At 53.7% G+C, this 26,262-nt stretch overlaps 12 protein-coding genes across 12 annotated transcripts; 8 read left to right on the top strand and 4 right to left on the bottom strand.

The window, feature by feature from the left end:
- Positions 1–135: 135 nt before the first annotated feature.
- Positions 136–2,298, top strand: M409DRAFT_52389 (uncharacterized protein; the record flags this gene model as incomplete). Its single annotated transcript, XM_033812066.1, has 1 exon — positions 136–2,298. One exon carries the CDS (start codon positions 136–138, stop codon positions 2,296–2,298), a length of 2,163 nt encoding a protein of 720 aa, XP_033670799.1.
- Positions 2,299–2,581: 283 nt separating this feature from the next.
- M409DRAFT_20322 (uncharacterized protein) lies at positions 2,582–4,721 on the bottom strand (the record flags this gene model as incomplete). The annotated part of the gene is made up of 3 exons (XM_033805337.1): positions 2,582–4,194; positions 4,246–4,428; positions 4,490–4,721. 3 exons carry the CDS (start codon positions 4,719–4,721, stop codon positions 2,582–2,584), a joined length of 2,028 nt encoding a protein of 675 aa, XP_033670798.1.
- Positions 4,722–5,251: 530 nt separating this feature from the next.
- On the top strand, positions 5,252–7,567 carry M409DRAFT_20321 (uncharacterized protein; the record flags this gene model as incomplete). The annotated part of the gene is made up of 1 exon (XM_033805336.1): positions 5,252–7,567. One exon carries the CDS (start codon positions 5,252–5,254, stop codon positions 7,565–7,567), a length of 2,316 nt encoding a protein of 771 aa, XP_033670797.1.
- A 296-nt stretch (positions 7,568–7,863) lies between these two features.
- Positions 7,864–9,185, top strand: M409DRAFT_20320 (uncharacterized protein; the record flags this gene model as incomplete). Its single annotated transcript, XM_033805335.1, has 2 exons — positions 7,864–8,553; positions 8,610–9,185. 2 exons carry the CDS (start codon positions 7,864–7,866, stop codon positions 9,183–9,185), a joined length of 1,266 nt encoding a protein of 421 aa, XP_033670796.1.
- A 192-nt stretch (positions 9,186–9,377) lies between these two features.
- On the bottom strand, positions 9,378–9,837 carry M409DRAFT_20319 (uncharacterized protein; the record flags this gene model as incomplete). Its single annotated transcript, XM_033805334.1, has 3 exons — positions 9,378–9,482; positions 9,543–9,667; positions 9,750–9,837. The coding sequence occupies 3 exons, from the start codon at positions 9,835–9,837 to the stop codon at positions 9,378–9,380; spliced, it is 318 nt and encodes a 105-aa protein (XP_033670795.1).
- A 316-nt stretch (positions 9,838–10,153) lies between these two features.
- Positions 10,154–15,742, top strand: M409DRAFT_64877 (uncharacterized protein; the record flags this gene model as incomplete). The annotated part of the gene is made up of 2 exons (XM_033816264.1): positions 10,154–11,428; positions 11,528–15,742. The coding sequence occupies 2 exons, from the start codon at positions 10,154–10,156 to the stop codon at positions 15,740–15,742; spliced, it is 5,490 nt and encodes a 1,829-aa protein (XP_033670794.1).
- Positions 15,743–16,448: 706 nt separating this feature from the next.
- On the top strand, positions 16,449–17,066 carry M409DRAFT_20317 (uncharacterized protein; the record flags this gene model as incomplete). Its single annotated transcript, XM_033805333.1, has 1 exon — positions 16,449–17,066. The coding sequence occupies one exon, from the start codon at positions 16,449–16,451 to the stop codon at positions 17,064–17,066; it is 618 nt and encodes a 205-aa protein (XP_033670793.1).
- A 341-nt stretch (positions 17,067–17,407) lies between these two features.
- M409DRAFT_20316 (uncharacterized protein) lies at positions 17,408–18,481 on the bottom strand (the record flags this gene model as incomplete). The annotated part of the gene is made up of 3 exons (XM_033805332.1): positions 17,408–17,718; positions 17,786–18,167; positions 18,221–18,481. The coding sequence occupies 3 exons, from the start codon at positions 18,479–18,481 to the stop codon at positions 17,408–17,410; spliced, it is 954 nt and encodes a 317-aa protein (XP_033670792.1).
- A 630-nt stretch (positions 18,482–19,111) lies between these two features.
- Positions 19,112–20,142, top strand: M409DRAFT_20315 (uncharacterized protein; the record flags this gene model as incomplete). Its single annotated transcript, XM_033805331.1, has 3 exons — positions 19,112–19,282; positions 19,332–19,361; positions 19,510–20,142. The coding sequence occupies 3 exons, from the start codon at positions 19,112–19,114 to the stop codon at positions 20,140–20,142; spliced, it is 834 nt and encodes a 277-aa protein (XP_033670791.1).
- Positions 20,143–20,530: 388 nt separating this feature from the next.
- M409DRAFT_52382 (uncharacterized protein) lies at positions 20,531–21,112 on the bottom strand (the record flags this gene model as incomplete). The annotated part of the gene is made up of 1 exon (XM_033812065.1): positions 20,531–21,112. The coding sequence occupies one exon, from the start codon at positions 21,110–21,112 to the stop codon at positions 20,531–20,533; it is 582 nt and encodes a 193-aa protein (XP_033670790.1).
- A 1,773-nt stretch (positions 21,113–22,885) lies between these two features.
- On the top strand, positions 22,886–23,677 carry M409DRAFT_52381 (uncharacterized protein; the record flags this gene model as incomplete). Its single annotated transcript, XM_033812064.1, has 1 exon — positions 22,886–23,677. The coding sequence occupies one exon, from the start codon at positions 22,886–22,888 to the stop codon at positions 23,675–23,677; it is 792 nt and encodes a 263-aa protein (XP_033670789.1).
- Positions 23,678–24,841: 1,164 nt separating this feature from the next.
- Positions 24,842–25,759, top strand: M409DRAFT_64873 (uncharacterized protein; the record flags this gene model as incomplete). The annotated part of the gene is made up of 3 exons (XM_033816263.1): positions 24,842–25,274; positions 25,334–25,519; positions 25,581–25,759. The coding sequence occupies 3 exons, from the start codon at positions 24,842–24,844 to the stop codon at positions 25,757–25,759; spliced, it is 798 nt and encodes a 265-aa protein (XP_033670788.1).
- Positions 25,760–26,262: the final 503 nt, after the last annotated feature.

The raw sequence follows: 26,262 nt of genomic DNA, 5'->3' as shown, positions 1-26,262 counted from the left end.
GCGTGGAGGTAGTCGCGTGGGAATTGCATGTGAAAGTTTTTGAGGGGCAGCTTTTTGTGACGCAACCTCGAACGCTTTCCCTAGTTCGCATCTCGAGTCGCGACAAACAACCCGACAAACACTCTCACACGCACCATGGGGCTCGAAGAGTTTGAGCACGAGCTTGCACAGAGCAAGTCACGGGACTCGAAAGAACACCGAAGTCACAGATCTCGCGATGAAGATGGCGAGAGACGGCATCATCACAGACACCACCATCGCTCCCACAGACACCGCGACGACGAGAAAGACGAGGAACGACGCCATCGACATAAGCGACACCGCGATAGGGATGACGACTCGGAGCGGAGGCACAGAAAGCGACATCGCAGCGATTCGCCCAAGTCAGAGAAGGAAGAGCCGGAGAAGGAATTGAAGGTCTTCGACAGTGATGATGAGGACGACTGGGTAGAGAAGGAAGCTGCTGCTGCACCACCCGAAGAGAACATACTGGATCAGAGAGATCAAGACCTCAAAGAGACGAAAGTTCAGAGAGACGCTTGGATGCAAGAGCCTTCTGAACTGGATATCGACTACGTTCAGAGCAGAAAGCCCGAAGCACCAGCCAGTCAGTTCGTGGGCGCCAAGGACAATAACGAGTTCAAGATCCATGAGAATAACGTCAACCAGCATCTTGCTGACCTACAGAATGATTTCGATTCAGATGGAGAAGACGAAGGAGGAGAAGCTGTCAAGGATGGACCGGCTCAGCATGAGGTCTCATATACGTTCGGCGATAGTGGAAGCTCCTGGAGAATGACCAAGCTCAAGGCTGTATATCGCCAAGCAGAGGAGTCGGGCAAAAGTGTGGAAGACGTGGCAATTGAGAGGTACGGCGATCTTCGTGACTTTGACGAGGCACGAGAAGAAGAGCGCGAGATGGATCGCAGGAAGATGTATGGCAAAGACTATGTTGGCCTCGAGAAGCCATCGGGTGAGCTTTTCCAGGAGCGAAAGATGAAGGCTGGCATTCGACGCGAGGCAGAGGAAAGCCAAGAGCAAGCCTTTGCGGCACCCACTCAACAAGGCGAATCAATGGCCGAGGTGGAACCTCCTGCAAAGACAGCACCCTTGGATGCTACGGCTCTGAATCGATTGAAAGCACAGATGATGAAAGCAAAGCTACGAGGCGCAGCGAATGCTGCCCAGCTGGAAGAAGAGTTCAATGCTGCAGAAGCTGCAAGCCTTGCTAACCGGGCACAGTCGGACGTGGTAGTACTAAGCAATATGGAAAACCGCATGCTCGCTGGCGACCGATCCGGTGAAGTCACAGCTGTCTCTGGAAAGCGCGGCCGCGAACGAGGACTGGTAGTAGAGAACGAGGACATGTCCATCGAGGATATGGTGAAGCAAGAGAAGAGGACCCGAGGGGTCAACGGTGGCGAGGGCAAAGCCTTCGCAGAACGCATCGCCAAAGACTCCAAATTCATTAACGACCTCGACTACATGGACGACAACGCCAGCAAACTCTCCAAGAAAGTCATCAAATCCGAAACCAACCTCCGCAACACCGCCATCGGCGACTTCCAAAAAATGCAAAAGATCCTCGAAAACTGCCCCCTCTGCTATCACGAAGAGTCCAATCAACCACCCGCCGCCCCCGTCATCAGCCTCGCGACGCGAACGTACATGACCCTCGCCACCGAACCGGAACTATCGAAATACAGCGCCGTCATCGTCCCCCTCCAACACCGCCTCAACCTCCTCGAATGCGACGACGACGAATGGGAGGAGATCCGCAACTTCATGAAATCCCTCACGCGCTTCTACCACGCCCAGGACAAGAGCGTCATCTTCTACGAGAACGCGGCGTTCATGGGCAGTCGCAAAGGCCACGCCGCGTTGAACGCCATCCCGCTGCCTCATCATCTGGCCGAGAACGCGCCGGCGTATTTCAAGGAGGCGATCCTCGCGTCGGATGAGCAGTGGAGTCAGCATAAACCCATCATCGACACGCTCGCGTTGGTGCAGAAGCCGGGGTACGGGAAGGCGGCTTTCCGCAAGGCGATGGTGAAGGAGATGCCGTATTTTCACGTCTTCTACACGCTGGATGGCGGGATGGGACATGTGATCGAGGACGAGCGGCGGTGGCCGAAAGGCGACTTGTTTGCGCGTGAGGTCATTGGAGGGATGCTGGATAGGGGTCCGGAGACGATCAAGAAACAGGGACGATGGGAGAAGCACGACAGGAGGTTGGAGAGTTTCAGGAAGAAGTGGGACAAGTTTGACTGGACCAAGGTATTGATGGATGCTCAGTGAAGTTGAGCGGACCAAGTAGCTACAAAGAAGGCTCTGTGATGCAGAACACTTCCCTCCAACATGTCTCTGGAGCGAAGTTAGTATGAGCGGAAGCGCTCGTAAAATACACGTCCAATCGTGAAGCCATTCGTACGCGTCGACCTCTTCCATCCTCGCGTTGCGATACTCCAAAAATGTCGACGTGAGGTGGTCACCGAGCCGGGCGTCCAGTGCTGTAGATCCAGTCGATCGTAGACTTGCGCTTGCCGGAAGGCGCGCCAGGAGTCTGCTGCTTGCGCGCAGCCTATGCGCCGCCAACACTCTCCAACTGCGCGTCCTCCAGCTCCGCCACGATCTCGGGCATCATGCTCTCGACGTCTTCCTCTCGCACGCCGAGGGCGCCGGTGATCAGACGCTTGTACTCGGCGTGCTTGTCACCTAAACCGGCGACGGACAGGCTCTCCACGATGGTCTCGAAGAGACTCTGGCGTTGCTTGACGACATCCTGGAGACGACGGACGAGATCGGCCTTCTGCCTGAAGACCTCATCATCGTCATCGTCCATCATGGTATCGTCTTGTTGCGATTGTTCCTCCTGTTCGATGAGGTCCTTCAAATCAGCATCTAGCTCTTCTTCAGTCAGCTCTGCGCATTCCCTCATAAGAGCGTCGAGCTCTGCGGCAAGGTCGTTGCCCGTGTCAGCGGCTTCAATTTGCTCTTGCTCCTTTGTTCGCAGCTCGTCCGCCTGTCGCTTGAGGAGGTCGATCTCATGGCGACGCATAGCAACAACACGCTCAGCTTCTGTGAGCTCTGCCTCCTTCTCAGCAACCTCTGCTTCGATGCTAACGGCAAGCGTCCGCGCCTTGTTGAAGATGACAGGCATGATGGATGACGTGAGTGCAAGCGCCGATTCTGACTTGTAGACGTCGTTACCACTGTCCAGTAGGTGGGATCCCGAATTCAACGACTGCTGCGATGCAATCATCGGGTCGATTGAAGCAGTGCCATTCATGCCATTTGAACGCGGCTGTACTGCGCCGCCCATGGATATCATGCTGTTGTCCGGTTGGAAAGGAGAGGAAGATAGCTGGCGGTTGTTCAGCTGATGCCGCTCTTGTCGGCGGTGATTGAGTTGGATGATCAGATTGTCTGCGGTCTCGCCCTGATGGTTCGGGATCTGTACGGAAGCGCTTCTGCCGATGAGAGATCGCACGCACTTTCTAGCTCCGTTGCGGGCTGCAATCGTAACCGCAGTGTCCCCTTCGTTGTCCTGCACGTCAAGCACATGGGCGATCTGATCTTCTGGCATGACGTCGTGCATCTTGTTCAGAATGCACTCCATGTAATACCTAGCGCACTCGTATTTGCTCTTGCGCTGCGTGCTCTTGGCGATGTGATGGAAGACCGTCTGCCCGAACCACTCTTGCATGTTGACGGTTCTGATCAGAAGCCCGGCAAGCCTATCCATACAACGACGATCGTAGTTGTTCGTAAAGCAGACTGCTCGCATCAAAGGCGTTTGTCCGATCGTTGATTGCACATCAACGTTGGCTCCTCGGCGAATCAAATCCTTGACTACTTCAAGATCACCCATGGCAGCCGCCCAATGTAATGCAGTATGGCCTTTGTCGTCAATCGGTCGGTCAAGGTCCGCATTCGGTGGCGGCTGTGGTGCTTGTGGAAGTTGATCTTCCGGGTCTTCTTGCAACATGAAGTAGTCCAAGAGTTCCTCGGCCCATAGTCGGTGCTCTCTGTCAGCTTGGCTCATGTTGTCCTCAGTCCGTCTCCGCTTGCGAGATCCGGGATAGGTAGAGTTGTCGAAATCATCGTAAGCATCAGACGCAATCGTTATATCGTCGGGTGTGCCGCCATCGTTCACGCTCAAGTCCATTTGGTCGTAGTCTTGAGCTGCATAGACTGCGCTAGTCTCAGTTGCTGCACCGGAACGGTGAGTTTTTTGCTTCTTACCAGGCTGTCTCTTGGCTGCTGCTGGCGCACGAGGCTGTCTCGGCTTGGAAGCAGCGGTGGCATGCTTCGGTGCTGGCGGTGGACTTCGGTCGCCAGGTACAAAGTCGAAGATCGGTCGCAACTTCTCCAGAACGCCATTCTTCGCGGCAAGTTCTCTGCCATCTGGGAGTGGAATCCAAGTCCCTGTAGGTGGTCACTATAAGTCAGTCGAACATATTTCCTTCAGCAGCCTGACATGACTGACCCTGATATTTGCCGTATCCACCCTGCACCTTTTCATGTACGCCCTTCTGAACCTCGCGCTCGAGGATACGAGTTCGCGCGGGCTTGTCGTACTCCGCGACCTTCAGAATGTGTGTCGCGTTGATCCAGTCGTCGCTTCTCCTCCGCATGCAAGCGACCCCGCCGGCCACGAGCTCGTAGACGGGGACATTGCTGTACGTCGCCGAGTATATCTTGTCTGCGTTGCGCGACATGTTGTGAGGTAAATGGTGGTGGTGTTCGTGCGCGATGCCAGCTCAGTGGCTGCGGTGTCGGTGATGTGAGCCTGCTCAGATGGGTGGTTGAGGTGATGTCGGCGCGGTTTGCTGGAGTTCGACGCGTGCGGTCGTAATTGGTGAGGCCCGTGCACGAGGTGACGCGAAGAGCTAGCGAACTCTATCTGAAAGCACGTGACATTAAACTAGACAACTTCACCTGCCGCCCATTGAACAGAAATTTGGTATATTTCGCGAAACCTTCGCCTTCGAATAGACCGAGCCGCTGCACATAGAGTGGATCTGCGAGGATACTATTTGGCTCTGGAGAGATCAGAACTTCGCCGGATCCGACCTTAAGTTTTCACCTTTGAGTCAGACTGGGTTTCCCAGAACACATTGGCCAAAGGGACACTTTCAAGAGCTTCGGCTTACATCCGTCGATTCCACGACTGAGAATCGAATTTGCAGCGTCGAGCATCAACCATCAATTTGTTTGAAAGATACGGCCTTCCACGAATTTCCTCAAGATGTCGGGCATAGATCTCATCGACCACTCGCCACAGCATCCCTCGCCAGCCGATCCGATCCCGACCGCTTCGAATCTTGTGCTAATAGACAACTACGACTCTTTCACCTGGAACGTGTACCAATACCTTGTCCTCGAGGGCGCCCAGGTCACGGTCTTCCGCAATGACCAGATCACTCTCGACAAATTGATCGAATTCAAGCCCACTCAGCTGGTTGTTAGCCCCGGACCCGGCCATCCCGAGACGGACTCGGGTATCAGCAAAGACGCCATCAGGCACTTTAGTGGCAAGATACCAGTGCTAGGCGTCTGCATGGGCGAGCAATGCATCTACTCAGTCTTTGGCGGCGTGGTTGAGCAGACTGGCGAGATTTTGCACGGAAAGACATCCCCTCTTAGGCACGACGCTAAAGGCGTGTATAAGAATCTCACTCAAGACCTGCCAGTGACAAGGTATCATTCACTGGCTGGCACCCACCCGACTCTACCAGAATGCCTAGAAGTCTCGTCCTGGATTGCAGCGGGTCCCGATGGCGCAAAAGGAGTTATCATGGGCGTACGCCACAAAGAGCTGCTAGTTGAAGGCGTGCAATTCCACCCCGAGAGCATCCTCACCGCAGAAGGAAGGGTCATGCTGAAGAACTTCCTTCATATGCAGGGCGGCACTTGGGCAGAGAACGATCGCCTGCAGAAAGAGGCTCCTCCTACAGCAACAAAGCCTCAAGCCAACGGCACTACGATCAATGGTGACAAGAAACCCTCGATACTGGAAAGGATCTACGACGATCGTAAGGTCAAAGTCGCTGCTCAGAAGAAAGTCCCGTCTCAACGACCCGAGGACTTGCAGGCTGCTTATGACTTGAACCTGGCTCCTTCGCTCGTCTCGTTTCCTGAGCGATTGAGACAGTCGCCGTTCAAGCTATCATTGATGGCAGAGATAAAACGTGCGTCACCTTCCAAGGGCATCATTTCTCTCTCTGCTTGCGCCCCAGCCCAAGCGCGCACTTACGCATTGGCGGGAGCAAGTGTCATCTCTGTGCTCACTGAGCCTGAATGGTTCAAAGGCAGCATAGAAGATCTTCGCAGCGTCCGACAGGCGATTGACCGAATGCCCAACCGACCAGCCTTGCTCAGGAAAGAGTTCGTCTTCGACGAGTACCAGATCCTTGAAGCGCGTCTCAATGGAGCCGACACCATCTTACTCATCGTCAAAATGCTCGATACCGAGACGCTTACTAGACTGTACAAGTATTCGCAGTCTCTTGGCATGGAGCCTCTGGTGGAAGTCAATACCGTAGAGGAGATGAAGATCGCCGTCGATCTTGGCTCTAAGGTCATTGGCGTGAACAACAGAAATCTTACCAACTTCGAGGTTGACATGGAGACTACGACCAGACTGATGGAAATCGTGCCAAAGGAGACCATTCTCTGCGCTCTGAGTGGAATTGCAGGACCCAAGGATGTCATTCCCTATCAGCAGAATGGCGTAGGTGCTGTGTTGGTTGGCGAGGCGTTGATGCGTGCACAAGATACTGCCAAATTCATTTCGGAGCTTCTTGGAGGCAGCGAGGCCGCCATCAAGGCCAAAGTCCAGCGAAAGTTACTCGTCAAGATCTGCGGCACACGGAGCGCTGAGGCTGCCAAAACAGCCGTTGAGGCTGGCGCGGACCTCATTGGCATGATCCTCGTTACAGGCACGAAGCGTTGTGTGTCTACAGAGACAGCCCTGCAAATTTCAGAAGCTGTGCACGGGACGCAGAAAGTCGCCGCACAAGTCATTGATACATCAGAAGAAGCGAAGGGCAAAGCGACTAGCTTCTTTGCCCACACTGCAGCTCATCACGTCCAGCATCCAAAGCGTGCCTTGCTTGTTGGCGTTTTCATGAACCAGCCTCTAGACTACATTCTGGAGCAACAGAGGCTACTGAACCTGGACATTGTCCAACTTCATGGCTCTGAGCCACAGGAATGGGCATCGCTGATTCCTGTGCCGGTGGTGAAGTCATTCAAACTAGGTGCGGCAGGCATCGCCACACGTGGGTATCACTCCTTGCCTCTCCTGGATCCAGGTGCCGGCAGCGGTCAGCAACTTGATGGATCAGGTGTGCAAACTCTTCTGCAAGCTGATGAGGGCTTGCGTATTCTACTGGCAGGCGGTCTCAACCCTGATAATGTCACGGCTGCGGTGGAATCGTTGGGCGAGCAAAAGGCGCAAGTCTCTGGTGTGGATGTGAGCAGTGGTGTGGAAGTGGATGGAAAGCAAAATCTGGACAAGATTCGTGCATTCGTGAAGGCAGCTAAAAGCGTGGAATTGTAGAATGTAGCTGCTATATATGTGCGACCAACACAAGATTGGCCTTGATTCGAACTCCTGGTGGAATCTCTACTGCATGCGCAAATGACGGATCACATGCAAAGGATCACATGCAAACAGCGGTCTTCACTTGCTTCAGCTTCAGCTGCCGCCTAGCCTAGAGGCTAGCGTTCTCATGTGATAGCGTCTTATTACCACTCAACTTCACTCGACTACTACTACTTCGCGCTTCTTCCTTCTGCACTCTTTCCAACGGACATCCTCAACACATCTCACGACCTCCAGCAACCTCCACCAACATGGTGCACAGCGCATTGAAAGACTGCGACATTGTCGCCGTCGGTAACTACGGCGGACATCCAGACAGCAAGATCAAAGACTGGGTTCAAGCGGCGCGCGGCAAGATCTCATTCCAACCCAAGATCACCGACCACACCACCCACATCATCGTCGCCGAGAAGCAGTGGAAAACCCAACCAGCCGTCGTCAAAGATGCTCTCAAACGCAGCGAGCAGAGTCAAAAGATCCACATCGTGTCGTTCGACTGGCTCGACGATAGCCTCCACGCCAAAGCCAAGAGGGCCGAGTCCAGCTACTCATGGGTGAAGAAGGCCAGAGCGGCCATGAAGGCCAAAGGTCCAAAAGTCCAGCCACGCAGCACGGCGGGTCTGATGTCGCAGGTCTTTGCTGAGAGTACCGAGGGATTTCTCTCGGAGGCTGCGAAGAACAAGATGGCGAAGCGGTGGCAGATGGAGGAAGACGAGCGGAAGGAGGACGAAAAGCGGAAGCAAGAGGCGTTTAAGGAGCAGCGAGAGTCCGAGAGTCTCAAGATTCTTCAGGATTTGTTTAAGCGTGGGATCACAAAGAAGAGGAACGAGCTCATTACCGACAAGCATCACATCTACGTCGACGGCAAGAGTTTCCGTTTGGATGTGGTTCTGGAGCCTGTCGACAAGACTGGGGGTCCTGACGACCCACCAAATGTCTCTGTAAGTGAAACTCGCAAGATTGACCTGTCTTGCAAATACTGATCAGCCTACAACAGCTCCAAATCTACGAGTCCAAGACCGAGCCGCCCACGTATGCCTTCAACGCCAAGGCTCACCATACCTCAAAGCTGCCGCAGAACAACATCATCGTCTGCATCGGCTGCAACTTCCTCACCGCGTCTCGGTTGTTCAGCAACATCTTTAAGGAGTACACGGGTGTCGAGTGGGCCAGTCGAGCCAATGCTAGCCCGGAGGAGAGCGGCGCAAAGTACAGATACGTTGCGCCAAAAGCCGAACTGATGCAAGAGCGTGGCGGAGAGGACAAGAGTCGGATGAGTTCGCCTGAGAATTCTGCCGCATCAAGCTTGACGCAAGAGTCCAAGAAGCTGGCAGACGTCGGCGGCGATGACATGCAGGAGGACCGTCCACCGAAGACGGCACTACAACGCCTCGAAGCCAAAGCCGCCCAACGCGCACTCACCAACCAATTCGACAAGGAGACGCTCGCTGCAGGCAACTCGAGTCTCGGCAAGCGCAAGGAAGTCGAGGATTCAACACCAGAGGATTCAGAGGATGAGCCGCCAAGCAAGCTGAGAAAGTCCAAAGGAAACCGAGCCAGCGGCACGCCCTAAGATGCTAAGACGGATCAGCAGCAACGTGAGTGGAGACTTACGAGGAGATATGTGACCAGCGGGGCAGACCAGATCTCATTTCATGCCTTCCTTTTGGTATATGTACAATAGCAACTAGAGACCTGGGTATGAACTGATCTCTTGGACCATGGTCTCCTGCTCGCGACATGTCCCATATCCTTCTCCCTGACCCTAGTTTGACCGCGCTCCGTTCTTCTCCGCCCTGATCTCTTCCATCTTCTTCATCCGCAGCTTGAACTCCTCGTACTGACATTTCTCGTATGAATGTCTCTCGTCCTTCACACCAAAAAGTCAGTATGGCTGCCCTCGCATCCTCGCATTCGTACCGGTTCATACCATACACCTCCATGGAAGGTAGAAGTTATCGTAGCGGCAGTTGTTGAGGGGAATCAGGAGGTGGGCGCAGGAGTCGCGGTACGGTAGGGGGACTTTGTTCGCGGACATTTCTTCGCGCGTGGCAGCTATAATTGCATATCATTCAGCATTCATCTTGTTCCTGACTGCATAATGCAGCTGATTCCATTGGCTGGCGGCGATTCGTACGTCTTGTGGGGGCTGAGTGGCCATGACCGAGACCGACAGCCTCCTTGACCGTCTCTGCGGCGTCTTTGATGCTCTCGGTGACCGTCATGATGTGCAATGGCGAAGAGTCGAATCGCGACGACGTGGCGTTGAAGCTGGCGGACGAGGTGAGGTGCAGCTGCGGGAGACGCCAAGAGCGGACCTGTCTCCGTGAGCTCAGAACGCGTCCGACGTGAAGAAAGCCGTGAGTGAATAGACAGCTTCCATCCTATTGTCGACGCCCGTCGCATTTTCTACAACTCACAACATCGACCTGGTTCAATCTGGAGAATGGGCATAGGCTTTGATGTTGGACCTCGAATGGATGCGACTCCCTAAACACCGCCGCGACCAGCATCCCGCAACAAAACATCAAAACCACGAACATGGCCCCAATCGCAGACACCACCTATTTCCCGCCGCTTGACAGGTGTCTAGCAGGCGAGACCCGCCTGATATCATGGAGGACAGCATACAGGGCGCTATGCGACGAGGACTCGGCCTTGTCAAACTCGAACCTCGAACAATTCCTCGCCGACAACGACACTGTCGCGCTTCTCAGCAATGCACTCCATCCCTTCCCTGGTCCGTCACAGAAGAGCATGCAAGAGTTGGATACAAGGACGGCGCCGATCAATGTGTCACAGAACAGCAATGGGCACTATAAGCTGGACGAGATCAAAGCGGACACCAAGTGGCTAGCAAAGGAAATGCAGGTCGACGAGTTGGTAGCGCTGCGCATGGCTGTTATTGAATGGCAAGAAAGGGCGGCAGACCAGCTTCTCAACACCTCCATGAACCCCCCGAGTGCGTCGTCCGGTCCAGTCGTGCTCTCGAGCTCTGCTTTGGGCAAAAGCAGTTTCAACTTTGCGGCTTCAACGACCGGCCATTCTTCGCGACCGGCGCTCGACTTTGCAAATGAGGATATTAGGCGACGGCGACTAGTGGATGTGTACCTGAGTGAGAAGAACCATCTCCTGAAGCTGAGCACGGATCTCGTTACCCGTAGTGCTGTTGGCAAGAGCGATATCCAAGGCCAGCATGTCGGTTCTTTACAGGAGCATACGAAGAGGACCTGGATGGACGACCTGGCCACGAACGTCTTTGAGAAGCTTTGTTCGAGCGGGCAGAGAGCAGAGCACGAGGCATTCTGCACCAAAACCGTCGAATCGATTGGATCCTTGCTCGATACCGTACGAGATACCAAGAAATGGCCAAAGAGGTTCCAGGATAACTCGGAAGAAGCGCAAGTGTATCTTGCTTCGGTGTATACCGAGCTCGTCGCTTTGCTACGTCTTCTGTTAGCCAACCTCTACGCCCTTGACGGGATACCTTCGGCTCCGCTGATAAGGAAATGGTACTCCACCATGGATAACTGCGACTATTTGAACGATTTTGCCGCCCTGTTCGCTGACTGCGAGGCTGCGCAACTGCTGGCATCTGTGATCTCGCTCGAGATCCTGAAGCTCCAATTTGTCATTGAAGAGATCATGAGGGTAGCGGGCGTAGAACTGCTTAGTTCGAACGCGATGGAAGGCGCCTTCTATATCAAGGACAACGAGTGTATGTCCTTCTTGACCACAGCATTCCATCGAGCTGCAACATCACAGCTAGTCTGCGCGGCTCCGGCCATCTACGCTTGGAGCATCATGACCTCGATCGTGGGTCTGGTCGCAAGTCAATACCGGATCGCCCGCGAGAATGGCATCGAGGAAGCACAGAAAAGCTCAAACAATACCGCCAACGACCAACGAACACAGGACTGGAGATCTGAGTTGGAGCACCTTTACAGCGAGGTCATCGTCGTTCGTGAGTGGGAAGCAGGCAACTCGACGACGCCACAAGTCTTTCTACGTGCAGCCGTCGACGACATGAACGTGAACAACCTGATCACAATCCTCAGCAGCAAAGCCAACGCTCTCTTTGGATCGGATGTTGAGTCTGCCACTGGGTTCATTTGCAAAGAAGCGCTCTTGGACCTCCTACGAGAGGGACTTGACTTTGCGGAATACGAGGCACCAGTTCTAGACGCCATTTTGTCGACACTGACCCCTGCTGAGTTCTGCAGCACTTCAGTGAAGCAGAGCAGTATACTCGCCAGCAAGATCTACCACGATAATGGCAACTTCCGGACTCATCTCCTCGACCAGACGCTACTCCGCTACCCCTACGAGCTCTCACCACTTCTTCGCCTCTTCACAGCTCTTGCAGGTGTCGAAGACGCAACTAGCTCGGACGAATTGCCCAAGATTGTGTCACAGCTGGATTCGATGCCCGCCTACACACAAATCGTTCATACGATGTTTTCGGAGTACGCTCTGTCAGATCCACAAGACGGCAACAATGGGATCGTGCTGAACGTGGATGTGCCCATGTTTGTGGAAAGAGGACACAGCTTCTTCGAAACGACGACCCAACGAGCCTTGCCTTCAAATGCCTCCGGTAGCGACTCAGGAGAAGCGTGGAGGGCAATGTTTGTGCCTGAAGGCACAACAGGTCGCATCGTCAAGCCTAGCAAACCCTACATCCTCCATCTACGACATCAGCATTCTGGACTCGAGTATCTAGGCCTCCTTCTGTCCACGTTCGCGCCGAGCTCAGAGATTCGGCAAGCTGCCCCTGGCATTGTCCTCGATCCAGTCACAGCTGCAGAGATTGTGACTTTGTTCACATCATTACTTTCTGCAACGCTTGAGCAGAGTACAGGCGATGACAACGCCACTCATCTGCTCGGGCGGCTGAGTGCTGCTCTACGTAACGAGCAAGATATTGTGACCGTTATCTCGGAGGTGCTCGAGTCGGAATTGCTGGCGCATCTTGACCAAAAGGTTCAAGAAGGCTCGCTGGAAGTGGTGACGTCCTGCATCCAATTTCTCAACCAGTTGGTCAAAGTCTACCCGGAAAGAGTATGGTCAATACTAGTACGCAGCAGCCTTTTGGGAGTCCAAGATGGGGCCGTGTCGCTTGCGTCTGTCGTGGGCGGGAGCGAGATACCAGTCGGCCGATACCAATTCCTCGATGCTTGTACGCTGCTTCACTCGTTGCTGCTGGACGATGCACTGGCTGGACTGGTAAAGCGAAAGGCAGTGGCTGTGAAGAGTAATCATCGCTTTGCTCAAGCAGGCGCTGACCTCGACGCCACGCCAGACCGCACCATGAGCGCGGTGTTGAATTCGTACCAAAAGATCCTGCTGGATGTCCTTCAAAACCTGCCCCACTGGAAATTTCACGTTCGTCAGGAGAGATGCAGTATCGCCATCAATATCCTGGACGCCTTCTCCAAGTTGTTGAGGTGCACATTTGGAGTCGATGTGGCGAAGGATCCCTCAAAGCGACTCACGAACGTGCTAGCCCCAGCAGCGGAAGCGCTTCTCGGCGTCTGTGCTCCTCAGAGCGGTTCCAGTCCTGTTGTTAGTACTTTCGGTCGACTACTACCTGAAGGCCTGCCGATAGCTGAAGACGGTCTGCCCATCCACATCCGCGGACTCTTGATAGAGCAGGTCAAATCATCATTCCAGTTCCTCACGCTTTTGATACGCACTGCGAAAGCAGGTATCAATCTGTCAGCAACTGGAGAAAAGGAGACTAAAGAAGAGGAGAAGAGCAAAGCTGCCACGCAGCGGACGATCAACCTGGCTTCAGACATGGTCAAGCACTTTCCTACGCTTGTCTCGCTCCTGGTGAGTGACCACAGCCTAAAGGCAGATTTGTTCCCGCTGCTCTCCGAAGTCTTGGAGGCCATCGGCTCGGGAGACGAAGATCCACCATCCATACTGGCACAACTCGAGCCGAAAGCTCAGGAGGCTTTCTTGTCGGTTACAACTCAGCTCGATCGACCACTGTGTGATGTTCGAGTGGAGCGGCGAGTATGGGAATTCTTGTCAACCGTCATGAGCAGCAAGCAAAGCTATTTCGCAGCGTTCCTCCTCACTGGGCAACTACCCAAGAAGCGCGTAGATCGACATGAGTCGAATCACGTCAAAACGAAATCAATCCTGACGCACGTGCTGGATCAACTCGCAGCGATATCGATCTTACCACCGGAGCGTGGCAATGGCATGCTCAAGTTTGTTGCAACCTCGCAGCAGGTCTGGGTGTGGGCGAACACGGAGATACGCTCGCATCCGGATTTTCTCAAGAACACCCTTACTTGGATTGATACCCTCGGAGTGGCCCCTCGAGATCCGTCTCCAGGCTCCTCCATTATATTTGCCAAGGAGTGTGAGATGGCTTCGTACCTGTGCAATATCTTCGCGATCAGCATACACGCAGGTCAGGAGACAGGCGACAAGACTGTGCTGAAGAGTCTGATTCCTAAGCTGTCGTTCCTGCGTGAGCATGCGGTCACCGTGAACGCGTACAATCGATCTTTGCACAGGAACCTCTCAGAGAACCTCAAACGCAAATTTCCCCAGGCCGAGCTGTCTGACTTCAAGAGGACGACTGTCAATCCTGCGACATACGGCACCGAGTTTTTCTACGACAGGGGATTCGCAACCAGTGTGCTCAGTCATGATGTCTCCTGGCATGGTGGCAACAAGGGCCGAAGTCAAGGCTTTTCAGACGAATTCGCCCGAGCGAATGCTAATCTGAGTCTCCTTGATGCACAGACGAAGCTGTTGACGAGCTGGAAGGCTGTGGCCATCACGATCTGCGAACTGGCAGACGAGGAGCCAAGTACACATCCCGTGTTAGCTGAGGTGGCAGAGCAGTGCCTATTAGCAAATGCTGATCCACAACTCGACCAGCCAGGTGCTGCGGACGTGCTGAACGAGCGGATCGAACTGGCGTTCGTGCTTTGCTCCAAGGTCGTCGCTCTCAAGGTGCAGGACCAGAAGGCGAAGGACCTCGTGAAGGCTGCGTGGGAACTCGTCAACTTGTCGCCGGTTGACTTCGACATCGCGACTGTCTCCGAGGATGTGAACTACTACCGCCAACTCCTTCAAGTCTTGTACCTCACTATTCTGCCTCACGGCTTCGTCGGGAAAGCTCAACAAGGTGGAGCGACAAGCCAGACTCAGCTTCTCTATCTGGACCCTGAAATCAGCGCCATCCTGGTCAGTATTATCGGCAAAGTCGTTGCCCCTGGATTCCGCGCCTTGTGTGCCAACCTTCACACTGATCCGGATTTGGCTCTACCTGCGGATTTCGCATTGCTCACTGCACTGTTACAGGCTGTGATATCTGTCCCAGGCATCAGCTCAGTCCACACGCGGTTGTCAGACATTGTGGCCGACTCTTCTCTCATACGAGGGGCTTTGAGTCTCTACTCGTGGTCCGATCAGTTGGCAGAATCAACAGCGCATGATCCGATATTCGGCGAGGTAGCGGTCATGTTCCTGTTGGCTTTGTCGACTGTGCCTCCCATTGCAGTGCAAATAGCACTATCTGGCGCGCTCACCCAGCTTTCGGCCAGCAACCTTTCCAACTACTTCCGGAAACCTGGTGGCAAGGGACCCTTCGATGAACCTCAGCGCATGTTCGTCATTTGGAGCGAAGGCTTTCTGCCGATATGTCTGAACCTGCTGGACGCCGTGGGGCCGCCGATTGCAGCAGAGGTTGGCGCTTTCCTTAACTCTTTCTCAGAACAACTACACCGTGCAGGGCGATCATTACGGAACGAGACACCATCGCCGCGCAATCCGAGAGCAGGGGCAGTGACGCTGGGCCTTGTGGCCGAAGCGAACAGTCTGGCGATGCTATCGGCTATTCTCGACTCAGATGAAGCTCGCGCAGCAGCGGAAGGCATCAATGCGGCAGACATTCCCGCCCTCGAATACGACGTGGAGGCAGTGAAGGCGTTGGTGGAGGCACTATCACGGAAGAGGAATCTGAGTGAGCGATTGACACCGACGAATGCACTGGAGGAGAGGTGGTCGAAGACGGTGACGAATGGGACAGATAACGTCCTTCTACAAAAGGCGTTGAAGGAGATCGAGGGCATGCTCGCTGTCGTCGGCGGCTCGGATCCTTGAGCGGATCGCATTGGGTGTGTTTGAGGTTTTTTAGGGAATCGTTTACAGCGTGGCGCTGGGGAGTGACTGAAGTATGAAGTGATCTTGAGATAGATAGGACAACAGACTGTGGTCTGTTTGCGAACAAAGGGACGTTCTATGGCACCTACATCGTCCACTGCTTTCTTCCATGCCTTCTTCGATGACATCCACTAGCTAGTCATTGATGTGAGTCATGAATACGTTCCCTTCTGGATCTACGATCGCATTCCTACCTACCAGATGTGTAGTCATTCACCTCATCGTCTCAGGCTTGACAGAACGACCTGGACCCTAACGATCTCATCCCTTCCAAATAGCAACGACCATTGCCAGCGACATTCGAGTAGAGCTTAAATCACCGGGACTAAGGCGCACATACTCGGCCTTTAGAATGGCTCTCCGTGGTTTTCCTTATAATCATGTGGAATCACGTTCTCGGCATCTGCTGGGCATGTCTTCAGCCCGTTCTTGGCATATCAAATACCTTCTTCCTGCGTTGCTTCTCAAGGGCATATAAGGACTTTGATGTCGTCGGTGATGGTTTTGCAAGGCGCTCACAAAGGACATTGAAGAGGGTGTTGGAACGTAAGCTTTCTTCCCATCATTTCAGATCTCACCTAGACATTTCACAATCAACACAACCACGACCACAACCAACCCTCGATCACGGCAACACCCGTCCACAATGCACTACGTCCTATTCTCCGGCATCGTGCCAGCAAGCAAAGCCGCCGTAGGCGCAGAATACTACGGCACGCTCCAACCGATCCTCCAAAACATCTCGGGCTTCATCGAGGAGGTTCCCTTCGGAGATCCCACGCAACCGCACAGGCAGTGTCTCTTCGCGCAATTCACGGATGCGGCCGCTCTGGCGAGGTGGAGGAATCATCCGACGCATTTGCGGGTCATGCACGATGCGCGCCAGAATGTCTTTGATGAGTTTCGGATCGTTGTTGGGACGGATAATGATGATGCGGCAGCAGCAGCAGAGAGGATCGTGAACATTTACCAGAGGCCTGTGAGGACGACGGAGCCTGGAGAGGACTTGAAGCGACTTGTGGATGGGGTGGAGAAGACGGCGGCGGGAAAGACGCCGGAGTCCAAGTTCTATGTGGGCGAGAAGCTGCTCATGTGGGTGTCGAGACCCAAGGGTGGGTCAAGCGTGGAGGAGTTTGAGGCTTCGCTGGAACGTGTGCCTGGGGATGCTGTGTATCGGGTTCGTGTCGTTCGCGAGTATTCCAAGGGAGATCGGAGGGAGGCTCCTGTGGGAATCGATGGTGCTGAAGCCATGGCGGGAGCGTGAGGGATGAATGGTGCGACTCTTTGGTCTTGTTGCAGGGCGAAAGGACGGTAGTACTGGTGTACGGCTTTATCAATTCTCAAGAGAGGATCAGTGCTCGGGCACTGCGTAGGCGAGAGCTGCGATGGAAGTCGGATCGAATCAATGGCGGAAGCTGTGTCGACAGCAATTTTTGGCGGTTGCCGATTTATGGAGTGGAGACGATGTATAAAGTACACCGAGGTCTGAAACTTCCACCATGGATCTTCGAGAGAGGGAGTCCGAGCCAAGAAGTATGTTCCTCGCTCGGTCTACGATCACAGTGCAGTAGATGCGCGACGTAGCTAATCCGTAACACAAATAATCTAGACTATCGCTGAGGCAGTCTTCTTGTCCTTTAATAGCCGCACAAGCAGCTCATCTCGCTGCTTCTCGACCTCTTTAATATCGAAGATTTCTTGCTCTTTCCTCACACTTTCGCTCAGCTTATCGTAGGTCTCTGCGTCGTAGCTGATTTGCTTATCTTTCATATCCTTCAGCCAGCCTTGCACAGCAGGCCCAAGGTGCTCGAGCAGGTGTCTGAACCCATCTTTACCACCACCTCCACCACTGACGTTCGATAGGAAAGGGCCCATCAGCGCGTAGCGGGGCCCGAGACTAGTGGTTATGCACGCATCTATGCAGCATTTAGCTCCCGATAGCTCTGTATGATGAGAAGATGGAATCGGTATGACAGAACTCACCGACATCCGTAGCGGTAAGGACCCCATGAGACACCAAACTGAACGCCTCATTCATCACCGCCGCTTGGAAACGATTCGCAGCATGACCCGGCGTCTCTTTCATGATATGTATAGGCCGTTTATCGACCGAGGTGTAGAACTGCATGGCGGTGGCAATTGCGTTCTCGCTACTACCCGGATGTCCCACAACCTCGACAAGCGGCATGATATGAGGCGGATGAAAAGGATGGCCGATGAGTACGCGCTCAGGATGCTTGCAGCTCGTCACGAATTGTGAACTAGGGATGCCTGAGGAGGAGGATGCAATGACTACTTCGGGTCGAGTCTTGGAATCGATCTCTGCGATCAGCTTTTTCTTCAGGTCGAGTCTCTCCGGCGCGTTCTGAATCACGGGCGTCAGCTTGTAGTTGCTGGTGGAGGTCCGCTGCTGCTCACTTCCTGTACGTAATCCACTTCGCCATAGTGCTCTCCGAGGCTAGCACCGACAAAGCGATAATTTTGCAGGGATGCGCCAGACGAAAGTCCGATCTGCTCTACTAGTGGCCAGAACGATTCAAGATGAGCTCTTAGAGTGTTGGCTGCATCTGGCGCTGGATCTGCGACCAGGACATGTTTTCCATGAGCCAAGAAGAGCGCCGTCCACGAGGCTCCGATGACGCCAGTTCCGACAACGCCTACTGTCTTAATCTCGGACATGGTGCAAAGTACTGTTCTGAGCTTTCACTGGAAAAGTGAGCCAAATTGGTGAAGGTTGAGTAGGAAAACAGTAGTCGTCATTTCTAGTAAGTAGTAATGACAACGGTCGTCATGCGTAGAAACGCGTTTGCTGATCAAGCATTATCGAACAAGTAGTCCTGTCGAGACCGAGAACCGTTGCTTAGTACAGAGAGGAAAGGTGGATGCGTATCGACTCTTTGGTGATATAAGTGTAGTTGATCTCAGTAGCTGCGGCCGAGAGGACACAAAACAGGCAGAGTACATGTAGCTCTACCATTGATATGTTCAGCTTACGAATTGGCTTTAGCCTCAGAGCACAGGCCACTGGCGTGACGCAAGGTTTTCTGACTATACCTGATTCAAAACTTTGCTGTCGAAGTGAATGTAGCCGGGCCTGTTACTATTGGCCGGTTTAGCGAGTATGGTCTGTGCTTTGAGACTAAATTGACTTCATGCTTGCCGGAGCGTGCATGCATTTTATAGCTTTTAGTCAACAGACGTTAATATGCGGCGATTGCAGTAGTAGGAAGGTCTGGAGGCCAATGAATATCTACACGATCATCCTTTACGGTCTCTCAACTGTATCTTTCCTTTCCAGCTCAAACTGTGATGTCGAAACTTCAAGACTCCGGAGTCCGCTGCCTCTTTTTTGATACATTTGGAACCTGCGTCGACTGGCGAACCACGGTGACGGAGACATTGTGGAAAGCAGCCAAAGATGCGCTCTGTTCCGCGACCGCGTCGATTGACAGCCGGGCGCGCAGCATTGCAACTGACATGGTAGGCCAAACTTCAATGAGGGAGAAAGCATCATTAACAACGACAGTAGACACGTGAGGATTGGGGCAAGTTCGCTCAGGTAAGCTAAGTAGGTCGGAGATACAGCACATCTTCAAGCAGAAGCAGCGCAACGGGGCTGCCACGAAGCCTCGGCCATCTCTCCTAGAAGCACTACTCGCAAGAAAACCTGTAGCACGGACGAGGACGCAGGACTAACAAGGACGCAGGACTGGAGGGACGGCTACTACCACTTCACACTAGAGATTGCGCAAGATGCGAGTAAGCCATGGAAGACTGTTGACGAGCACCATCTCGAATCGTTCAAGGCCCTCCTTACCTCGCGAGGACTGATGTTCCCAAGGACCGACAATAACAACCCTGGCGACGGTTCGCTATGGACAGAAGCGCAAGTGCAAGACTTGAGCCTGGTATGGCACCGGCTAGATCCGTGGCCCGACACCCGACAAGGATTCGCCGAGCTTAACAAGGGTTTTCAGACTTGCATATTAAGCAATGGCAATATGGCCCTTCTCAATGATTTAGTCGACTATGGCAAGCTGCCCGTCAAGCAGATCCTATCTGCGGAGATGTTCAGGTCGTACAAGCCGAGCCCCAAAGTCTACCTAAGGGCGGTGGAAGAAATGGGGTTGAAGCCCGCACAGTGCGCTCTGGTAGCAGCCCATCTGGCAGACCTGCAAGCTGCGAAGTCATGCGGCCTCAGAACTGTTTACGTTGAGCGACCTGATGAGGAGAGTCATAAAGAATTGAGAAATGAGAGCATTCCTGATGTATGGGTGAATGAGCATGAGTACGGACTTGTAAGTGCCGCCGAAAAGCTGGGCGTTCAGGTCAGCAAATAGGTCTCGAATCTTGGGAGGTCTGAGTGAACTGGGCCTCGAGTTGTCAAGCTGGATATTTACTATGTATTACACTCGTGAGATTCACTCATGGAGGTCGTGGACCAATGGCGGAGAAATATTAGTCGTCGCATTTTCAGCCTTCCAAATGACTGTGGGAGTGCGACCAAGAATCATGGATATGGTACTCCGTGTCTTCCGGATGCAACGTTAATCGGAAGCGTGTGGATTTGTACTCGACCGTTGCTGACAGATACAGAAGGAACGTAGAACAGCGACGCTGTGGAATCGGACAGCGCTGATGCGTACGATTTGGAGTGTATCTTTGAACTGAAGTCGACGGCTTATGCAGTAATGTCTCTGTACGTAGGAAGCCATGGCAACTTCAATATTACTCTGGTACTGCAGCGTCGACGGCGTTCAGACCGATTGAGACATAGGCATAAAATCCGATATAATGCAGCAGGCCCACCACGGTCTCCTTTCCCAATACCTTCACAGCCCGGTCCCAGATCTCTTGCGGCAGCGGACCAGGTATGTTCGTCAGATAAGTCGCCATGTCGTATGTCACACTGCCCTCTGCGCTGAGACCATCCGGCTTCTTGCCCACCGCCAATTCTTCCGCCTGTTGCTGTGATAGTCCAGCAAGGTGCACGGCTTGAGGAATGTGACTGTACGTTTCGTATCCGGCTTTGAAATGGGCACCAGTCGTCAAGATCGCTACTTCTCGCGCGTCCGGTGGAATCGGAAGCTTTCCAATCGCTGACATCTGCGCGAATAGCGATCGGCCGGCCGAGGGGAGATACGCAAAGAATGGTAGCGGTCCATTGTAGGAGCCATCGGCCTCTTCAAAGATAAAGCTGCCGCCGGCTTCTCCGAAGACCGTCTTAGTCGCTTTCCCGTAGAGATCGTGCATCTCCTGTTGCTCAGGAGTCAGCTGCTCTCGAGGCTTTGGTGGGAGACGGGCGGTCATCTTTGTTTCCTAGTCTGCTTGAGGTAGGATGTGAGTCTCTTGGACCTTTCCAGGCTGAATTCAGGTTCCTCGTACTCGGTTGGTTCTCGATTGCAGTTTGATAGTCACGTGTGGCTCGGATGCTGGAGATGGTGGACATTGTTTCGGAAGCGTAGCATGTCGCTTAAATAGGGAATGTCTCTCTGGTCAAGCGTGAACACATAGAAGGAGAGCTGCTTGGAGTTAAACTCGGCCGAGCGTTTCCTTGGACGAGGAGCCACGACAATTCACACATGGATTGGAGAGTATGCGCTAGAATGCGTTACAAACGAGCGGGTGCTCCAAGGTACATACATGACCCTTAGTAAGTACCTAACTATTTGATGCAAGATGAGGAGAAAAGTGGACACTAATAAAAGGCAGCGAGTTCATTGTCGCTGTCTGACGGGGCTCCTCATCAACCCAGTGTATTGGCAAGCACGCTCTACAGTCTCGAGTGGTGTTCCCAAAGTGCCCTATTAGCCGGCGACGTTTTTCGACCACTGGACTTGAGCTACCTCTATCCCTTCTCATGATGAAATACTTCAATATTGCAGAAAGCTCAGTTGACTCTAATCGTAACAGTAATGGTTGTCTCTGTCGGAAGCCGTCGGCACTTACACTAAGTACATGTAACCCTTAATGCCACTGCCGTCACGAACCCCAAAGCGCGAGCATGCGCGTAGGCCGCGCTATTAAACACCACTCCCCGATCTGCTCGGCTGCTTTTTTTAACTCCGGGATTCGCTTCGGTCGCGAGCCAACCTCCTCCTCCTTCTCCTCCTTCTCCTCTTCCTCCAACGCTTGGTGAGCTTCGAAGAGGGCGACGTTCCACCACAACACCGCCCTCAATCGCCAAACGCCTGCGAATCGGAGATTACAGCCACAATTCCTCATACAAAGTCCACCTCATCCCAAACATTCTCTCATGTCATCTCCCACGTTGATTCTGCAGGAGCGTCTCGTCCATTAGGAGGTCGCAGGGAACACGAATTTGCATTCTACTCGACGTGAAGTCGCAGCGTCGTCCGCCTCATCATTACCTCTACTGTTGTCGGTCACATCGGGCGGAGCGCCGAGGAGTCAGTCAACCACTCTCGTTCCCGGGAACAGACCAGCGAGTCTGTACATGACGAATCGTTTCCTAGGGTTCTTCGGCGTCCTGGTCAAGGCGGCAATACCGGAACATAGATAAAAGCCGCAGGAGCAGCAGAGATTACGAACCATCGAATGACGAATGATCCTGTCCAACAGCTTTTGGGCCACCAGCGCCCGAATAAATCCGAATACCTCGCGCAGCGCAGAGTGAATCGCTTTTCCAGGCAGATCGTCAAGATGCAGAGGAACTATGCCACGTCGTTGCTGTCCAACTCTGGGCATGTGATCCGGATCCGGGATACACCTGCTCCAATCTGCGAATGAAGTAGCTTCCAATGCTACTGCCAAGGATTGGTTGGTTGGTTGGTACATCATAATAAGCTATGTTCAAGGAAGCACCACGATCATCTCGACTAGCCGAGCAAGGATGCCTCGACGACGGCAGATGCTAGTATCCCGCGCAAGCATGTTCGACGCATCTGGCCGCGACTTATCAGGCATTCCGGCCACGTCAGTCACCTATTACGTCTTGACAGCTGCACTCCGTTCGAAACCCTCTCCTTGCTGCTCGAACTATTAAGCTGCCACTGACTCGTTGCAGTGAGTAGCAGAACTTCGATCACTACTTGACCGCACTCTCTGCGAGGTCTTACGACGATGGCAAGCACGATTGACCCTGACATCATTGGGACCACTTATTATCCAGACAATGCGTCCAAGTCGAAGTCCTATCACAAACGCTGGCGACCCGACGGAAGAGATGCGGTTGAGAGTGACGATCGGGGTCGTGACTATAGCCCGCGTGCGAGAAAATCAAACGACTCATTGGTCTCTGCCCGGCGTGACAGATCACGATCTCGACCACGACAAAGTCGTCGTTCATCCTCAAACTGGCGCCCCCACCGGGAAGACCGTTCACGGCCTTCTTCGTTACGCCGCAGATCGTTGTCTCCCCGTGACAACGACTACAAAGGCAAACCCGAGAAACCATGGTTCAAAAAGAAAACTTTCTGGACGACCATCGCCAGCATTGCCAGCGTCGCCAGTGTAGCGGCCGTCAGCTTGTCCACCCAGGCGACCAGGGAGTCAGCACAAGCCACGAAGAGATCCGCCAAGGCCACGACGTATGCAGCAGAAGCATCGCACCGTAGCGCTGATGCATCGAATCGCATTGCCGCTGGGAACGACCTGTCGACTAGAGCCGTAGTCAACACGGCTGTTGCCAACGGCCACCAAGATCACCAGGGTCGATACCTCGGACCGATATCTTCAGAGGGTGGCAGGATCCCACGAGCACGAAGGCTCTCTTGGGAGCGCATTGCAAATGGACCGGAACGGCGTCGTTCCAGAGATCGCACCAGCCACCGTAGACGATCCTCTCAAGCCCACTACAACCACACACCTCATGGACCCGGTTTGCTCGAGTGTGCGCCTTTGGGGAGAGTTTAGATTGCACTCGCCTTGCTGGTAGTCGACACGGGCGGTTGCGAGAATCTTGCTATGTGTTGGTGCGCCTTGCATGTTCGGTTAACCTTTTTAATGAAACTTGTGTCTTGACATGGAGCGTGTGATAGTGTGACAGAGCGTTGCAAAATGTTGTACTTTCCTGCTGTAATCTCGCCCTTGAATCTCTCAAGCATGACCGTGATCTGATCTTTCGGGTCCAGAATATGGCTTCCTCTAGGAGCAGTTCATTTACATGTCAGCTGTTAGTGGAGCCAAGAGTAGACGGTATATGACCTGCGAGGCGGTCTTGCATATTCTCTTACCGAGTGTTCGCTGGACCCTACCGACCTCATCCCCGGCCACCCCCGTCCCACTGCCGTGTGAAGCTTGCCCTCACTCCAACATTCTCGCGCGAATCGGCCACGGTATCACGCCATTCGACTGCCATTTTATTAGCAATCCAGATATCGGATGTGCCACCAGCGCATGCAGGCACCCTCAGCGCGGGATCCGCTGGCCAGGCCGAGCGAGTCCATCGTCCGCGGATGCTTCATCAGCTTCATGAGGATTACCTTCAGCACAACGCCTTCAATCATCAACGCCTGAGCGTCACAGAGCTCCACGCGATTGTTGCACCCAATCTCCCCCTCAGAACATACTCATCACATATCCTTTTCTAATAAACAATCCCCAAGAGGAGCAGCACGTGCCGTGACCATTTAAGCTTTCAAACTAGAATAGCTTCCCAGCAACCTCGCTCCACCGCGCCCGATCCCAAAAAAGGTCGAAAGCATGCCATTGCCCTGCTCGCCCGTCTCCAATTCCACCGCCTCGTCTGAATCGCAATCGCACCCGACCTCTGATAACGACTCCGATGACTCCTTGACCACCCCTCGTCCAGGCCCCGCCGACCCTGCTCAAAGGACGATTCAGAACCTCTCGAGACCTTCGCTCCCCCCGCCTGTGGCTTCGTCGCCGGAGGAGAAGACGGGGCCTCGTCCGGCTTCGCTGGGACATATCAAGCGGGATTCCCCTAGGAATTCGTACGGGAGTGGGCAGTTGGGGAGCTTGCTCGCGTCTGGGAGGGCGAGCGACGAGAGGCAGCGTTCTGTGACGTTTCTGCCGGAGACTGCTTCGCCCAAGCGTTCTGGGGAGAGCAGTTACGGGATGGCAGCGAGCTCCTCGCCGGGTCAGAGTCCTCTTGGGGGATTGAGGAGTCGGTTGGGGAGGGACTCGGAGGAAGTGGGGGACAGTAGTGCGGATGAGAATACAGCGATTGTGAAGAAGAGCAACAATGTGTCAATCAAGTCGGGATATGGAGCGACGGCGAATGGAGTTGATCACGAGGAAGATCAGTTGGTGGGATATGATGGGGCTCTCGAAGGTGTGGGCGTTTTGAGAAAGAAGAAGAGTGGATCGATCCGGTCGAGAGGGAGTATTCGGAATACAAACACTCCCGCTCAGGGCCAGACACAAGCTCAGCCAGAGACGACGGAACAAGAGCCAGAGCAGGAGAGTTGGTGGAGATCGCTGGTGGAGAAGTACGGCAGCGTCGAGTTGGAAAACAAGGGAAGTGTGGCACGCGACCATCTTGCGTTAGGTGAGCCTTCCCTCACTCATAGATCTACATACGTTGCAAGGACTGACAGTCGACAACAGAAAGGACCTTCCTCGCCTGGCTACGAACGTCCCTATCCTTCGCCAGCATCGGCATCGCAGTAACCCAGCTCTTCCGCCTCAACACCACCATCGCCTCCAACAACCCGGACGCCGTAGTATCATTCGCTGCGACGAAGAAGCTTCGAGCTGTGGGCAAACCGCTTGGGGCGACATTCTTAGCCATCTGTAAGTTGTCAACCCTACTCCTACCACGAAAGCTGGCCATGTGTGTTGACTGAGAACAAAGCGATATTGATCCTCATGCTGGGTTTCCATCGTTATTTCGAGAGCCAGCACTACGTGATTCGCGGCAAATTTCCTGCTTCCCGAGGCACTATCATCATTGTCTCTACGGTCGCCGTTGCGCTTATTGTTGCGAGCTTGATTGTGGTTGTTGCTGTTGCGCCTGAGGCGTTTGAGCGTTGAGAGACGAAGCAGGAACATCAAAGACATTATGAACTCGGCAGTCTCTTCGCCACTGTCTGGGACCACTGCTGTTCACACGCCGGCTCCGTCATCACCAGATCCGAGAACACGCGTCCACAGCACGATTGCTGCAGGGTTCGATTTTTTGCAAGAACAGTTAAGAGAAGCAAGGACTGACCTGGAAAATATCGAAAGCCATTCTCCTGAAACTCGGCATCTCATGCTGCGGAGAGCTGAGGCTGTCTTCCAAGAAGTGGAGAACTTTTCAAACAGCATGGATGAGCTGAGGGCATTACGCGACGAGTACGAAGTATGTGGTGCTAGAGACGATGAGTGAGACCCTATTGACAACTCGACAGGCTCTGGCCGCTGCACATGGCGGATCTGCACTGCCACTGAATGTTGCTATTAGAGTTCAGGAAGAAATTCGAGAGCATCAGACAGGCCGTGGGAGAGTGGCACGCTTGGCTCGGCAGCAGGGCATTCGTGTGGACACCAGCGTT

The sequence above is a fragment of the Zasmidium cellare genome, assembly GCF_010093935.1.
Source record: "Zasmidium cellare ATCC 36951 unplaced genomic scaffold M409scaffold_9, whole genome shotgun sequence".
In the NCBI taxonomy this organism is placed as follows: Eukaryota; Fungi; Ascomycota; class Dothideomycetes; order Mycosphaerellales; family Mycosphaerellaceae; genus Zasmidium; species Zasmidium cellare.
Note: the sequence above shows the minus strand (reverse complement) of the source record. Positions and strands in the feature narration are given on the sequence as shown.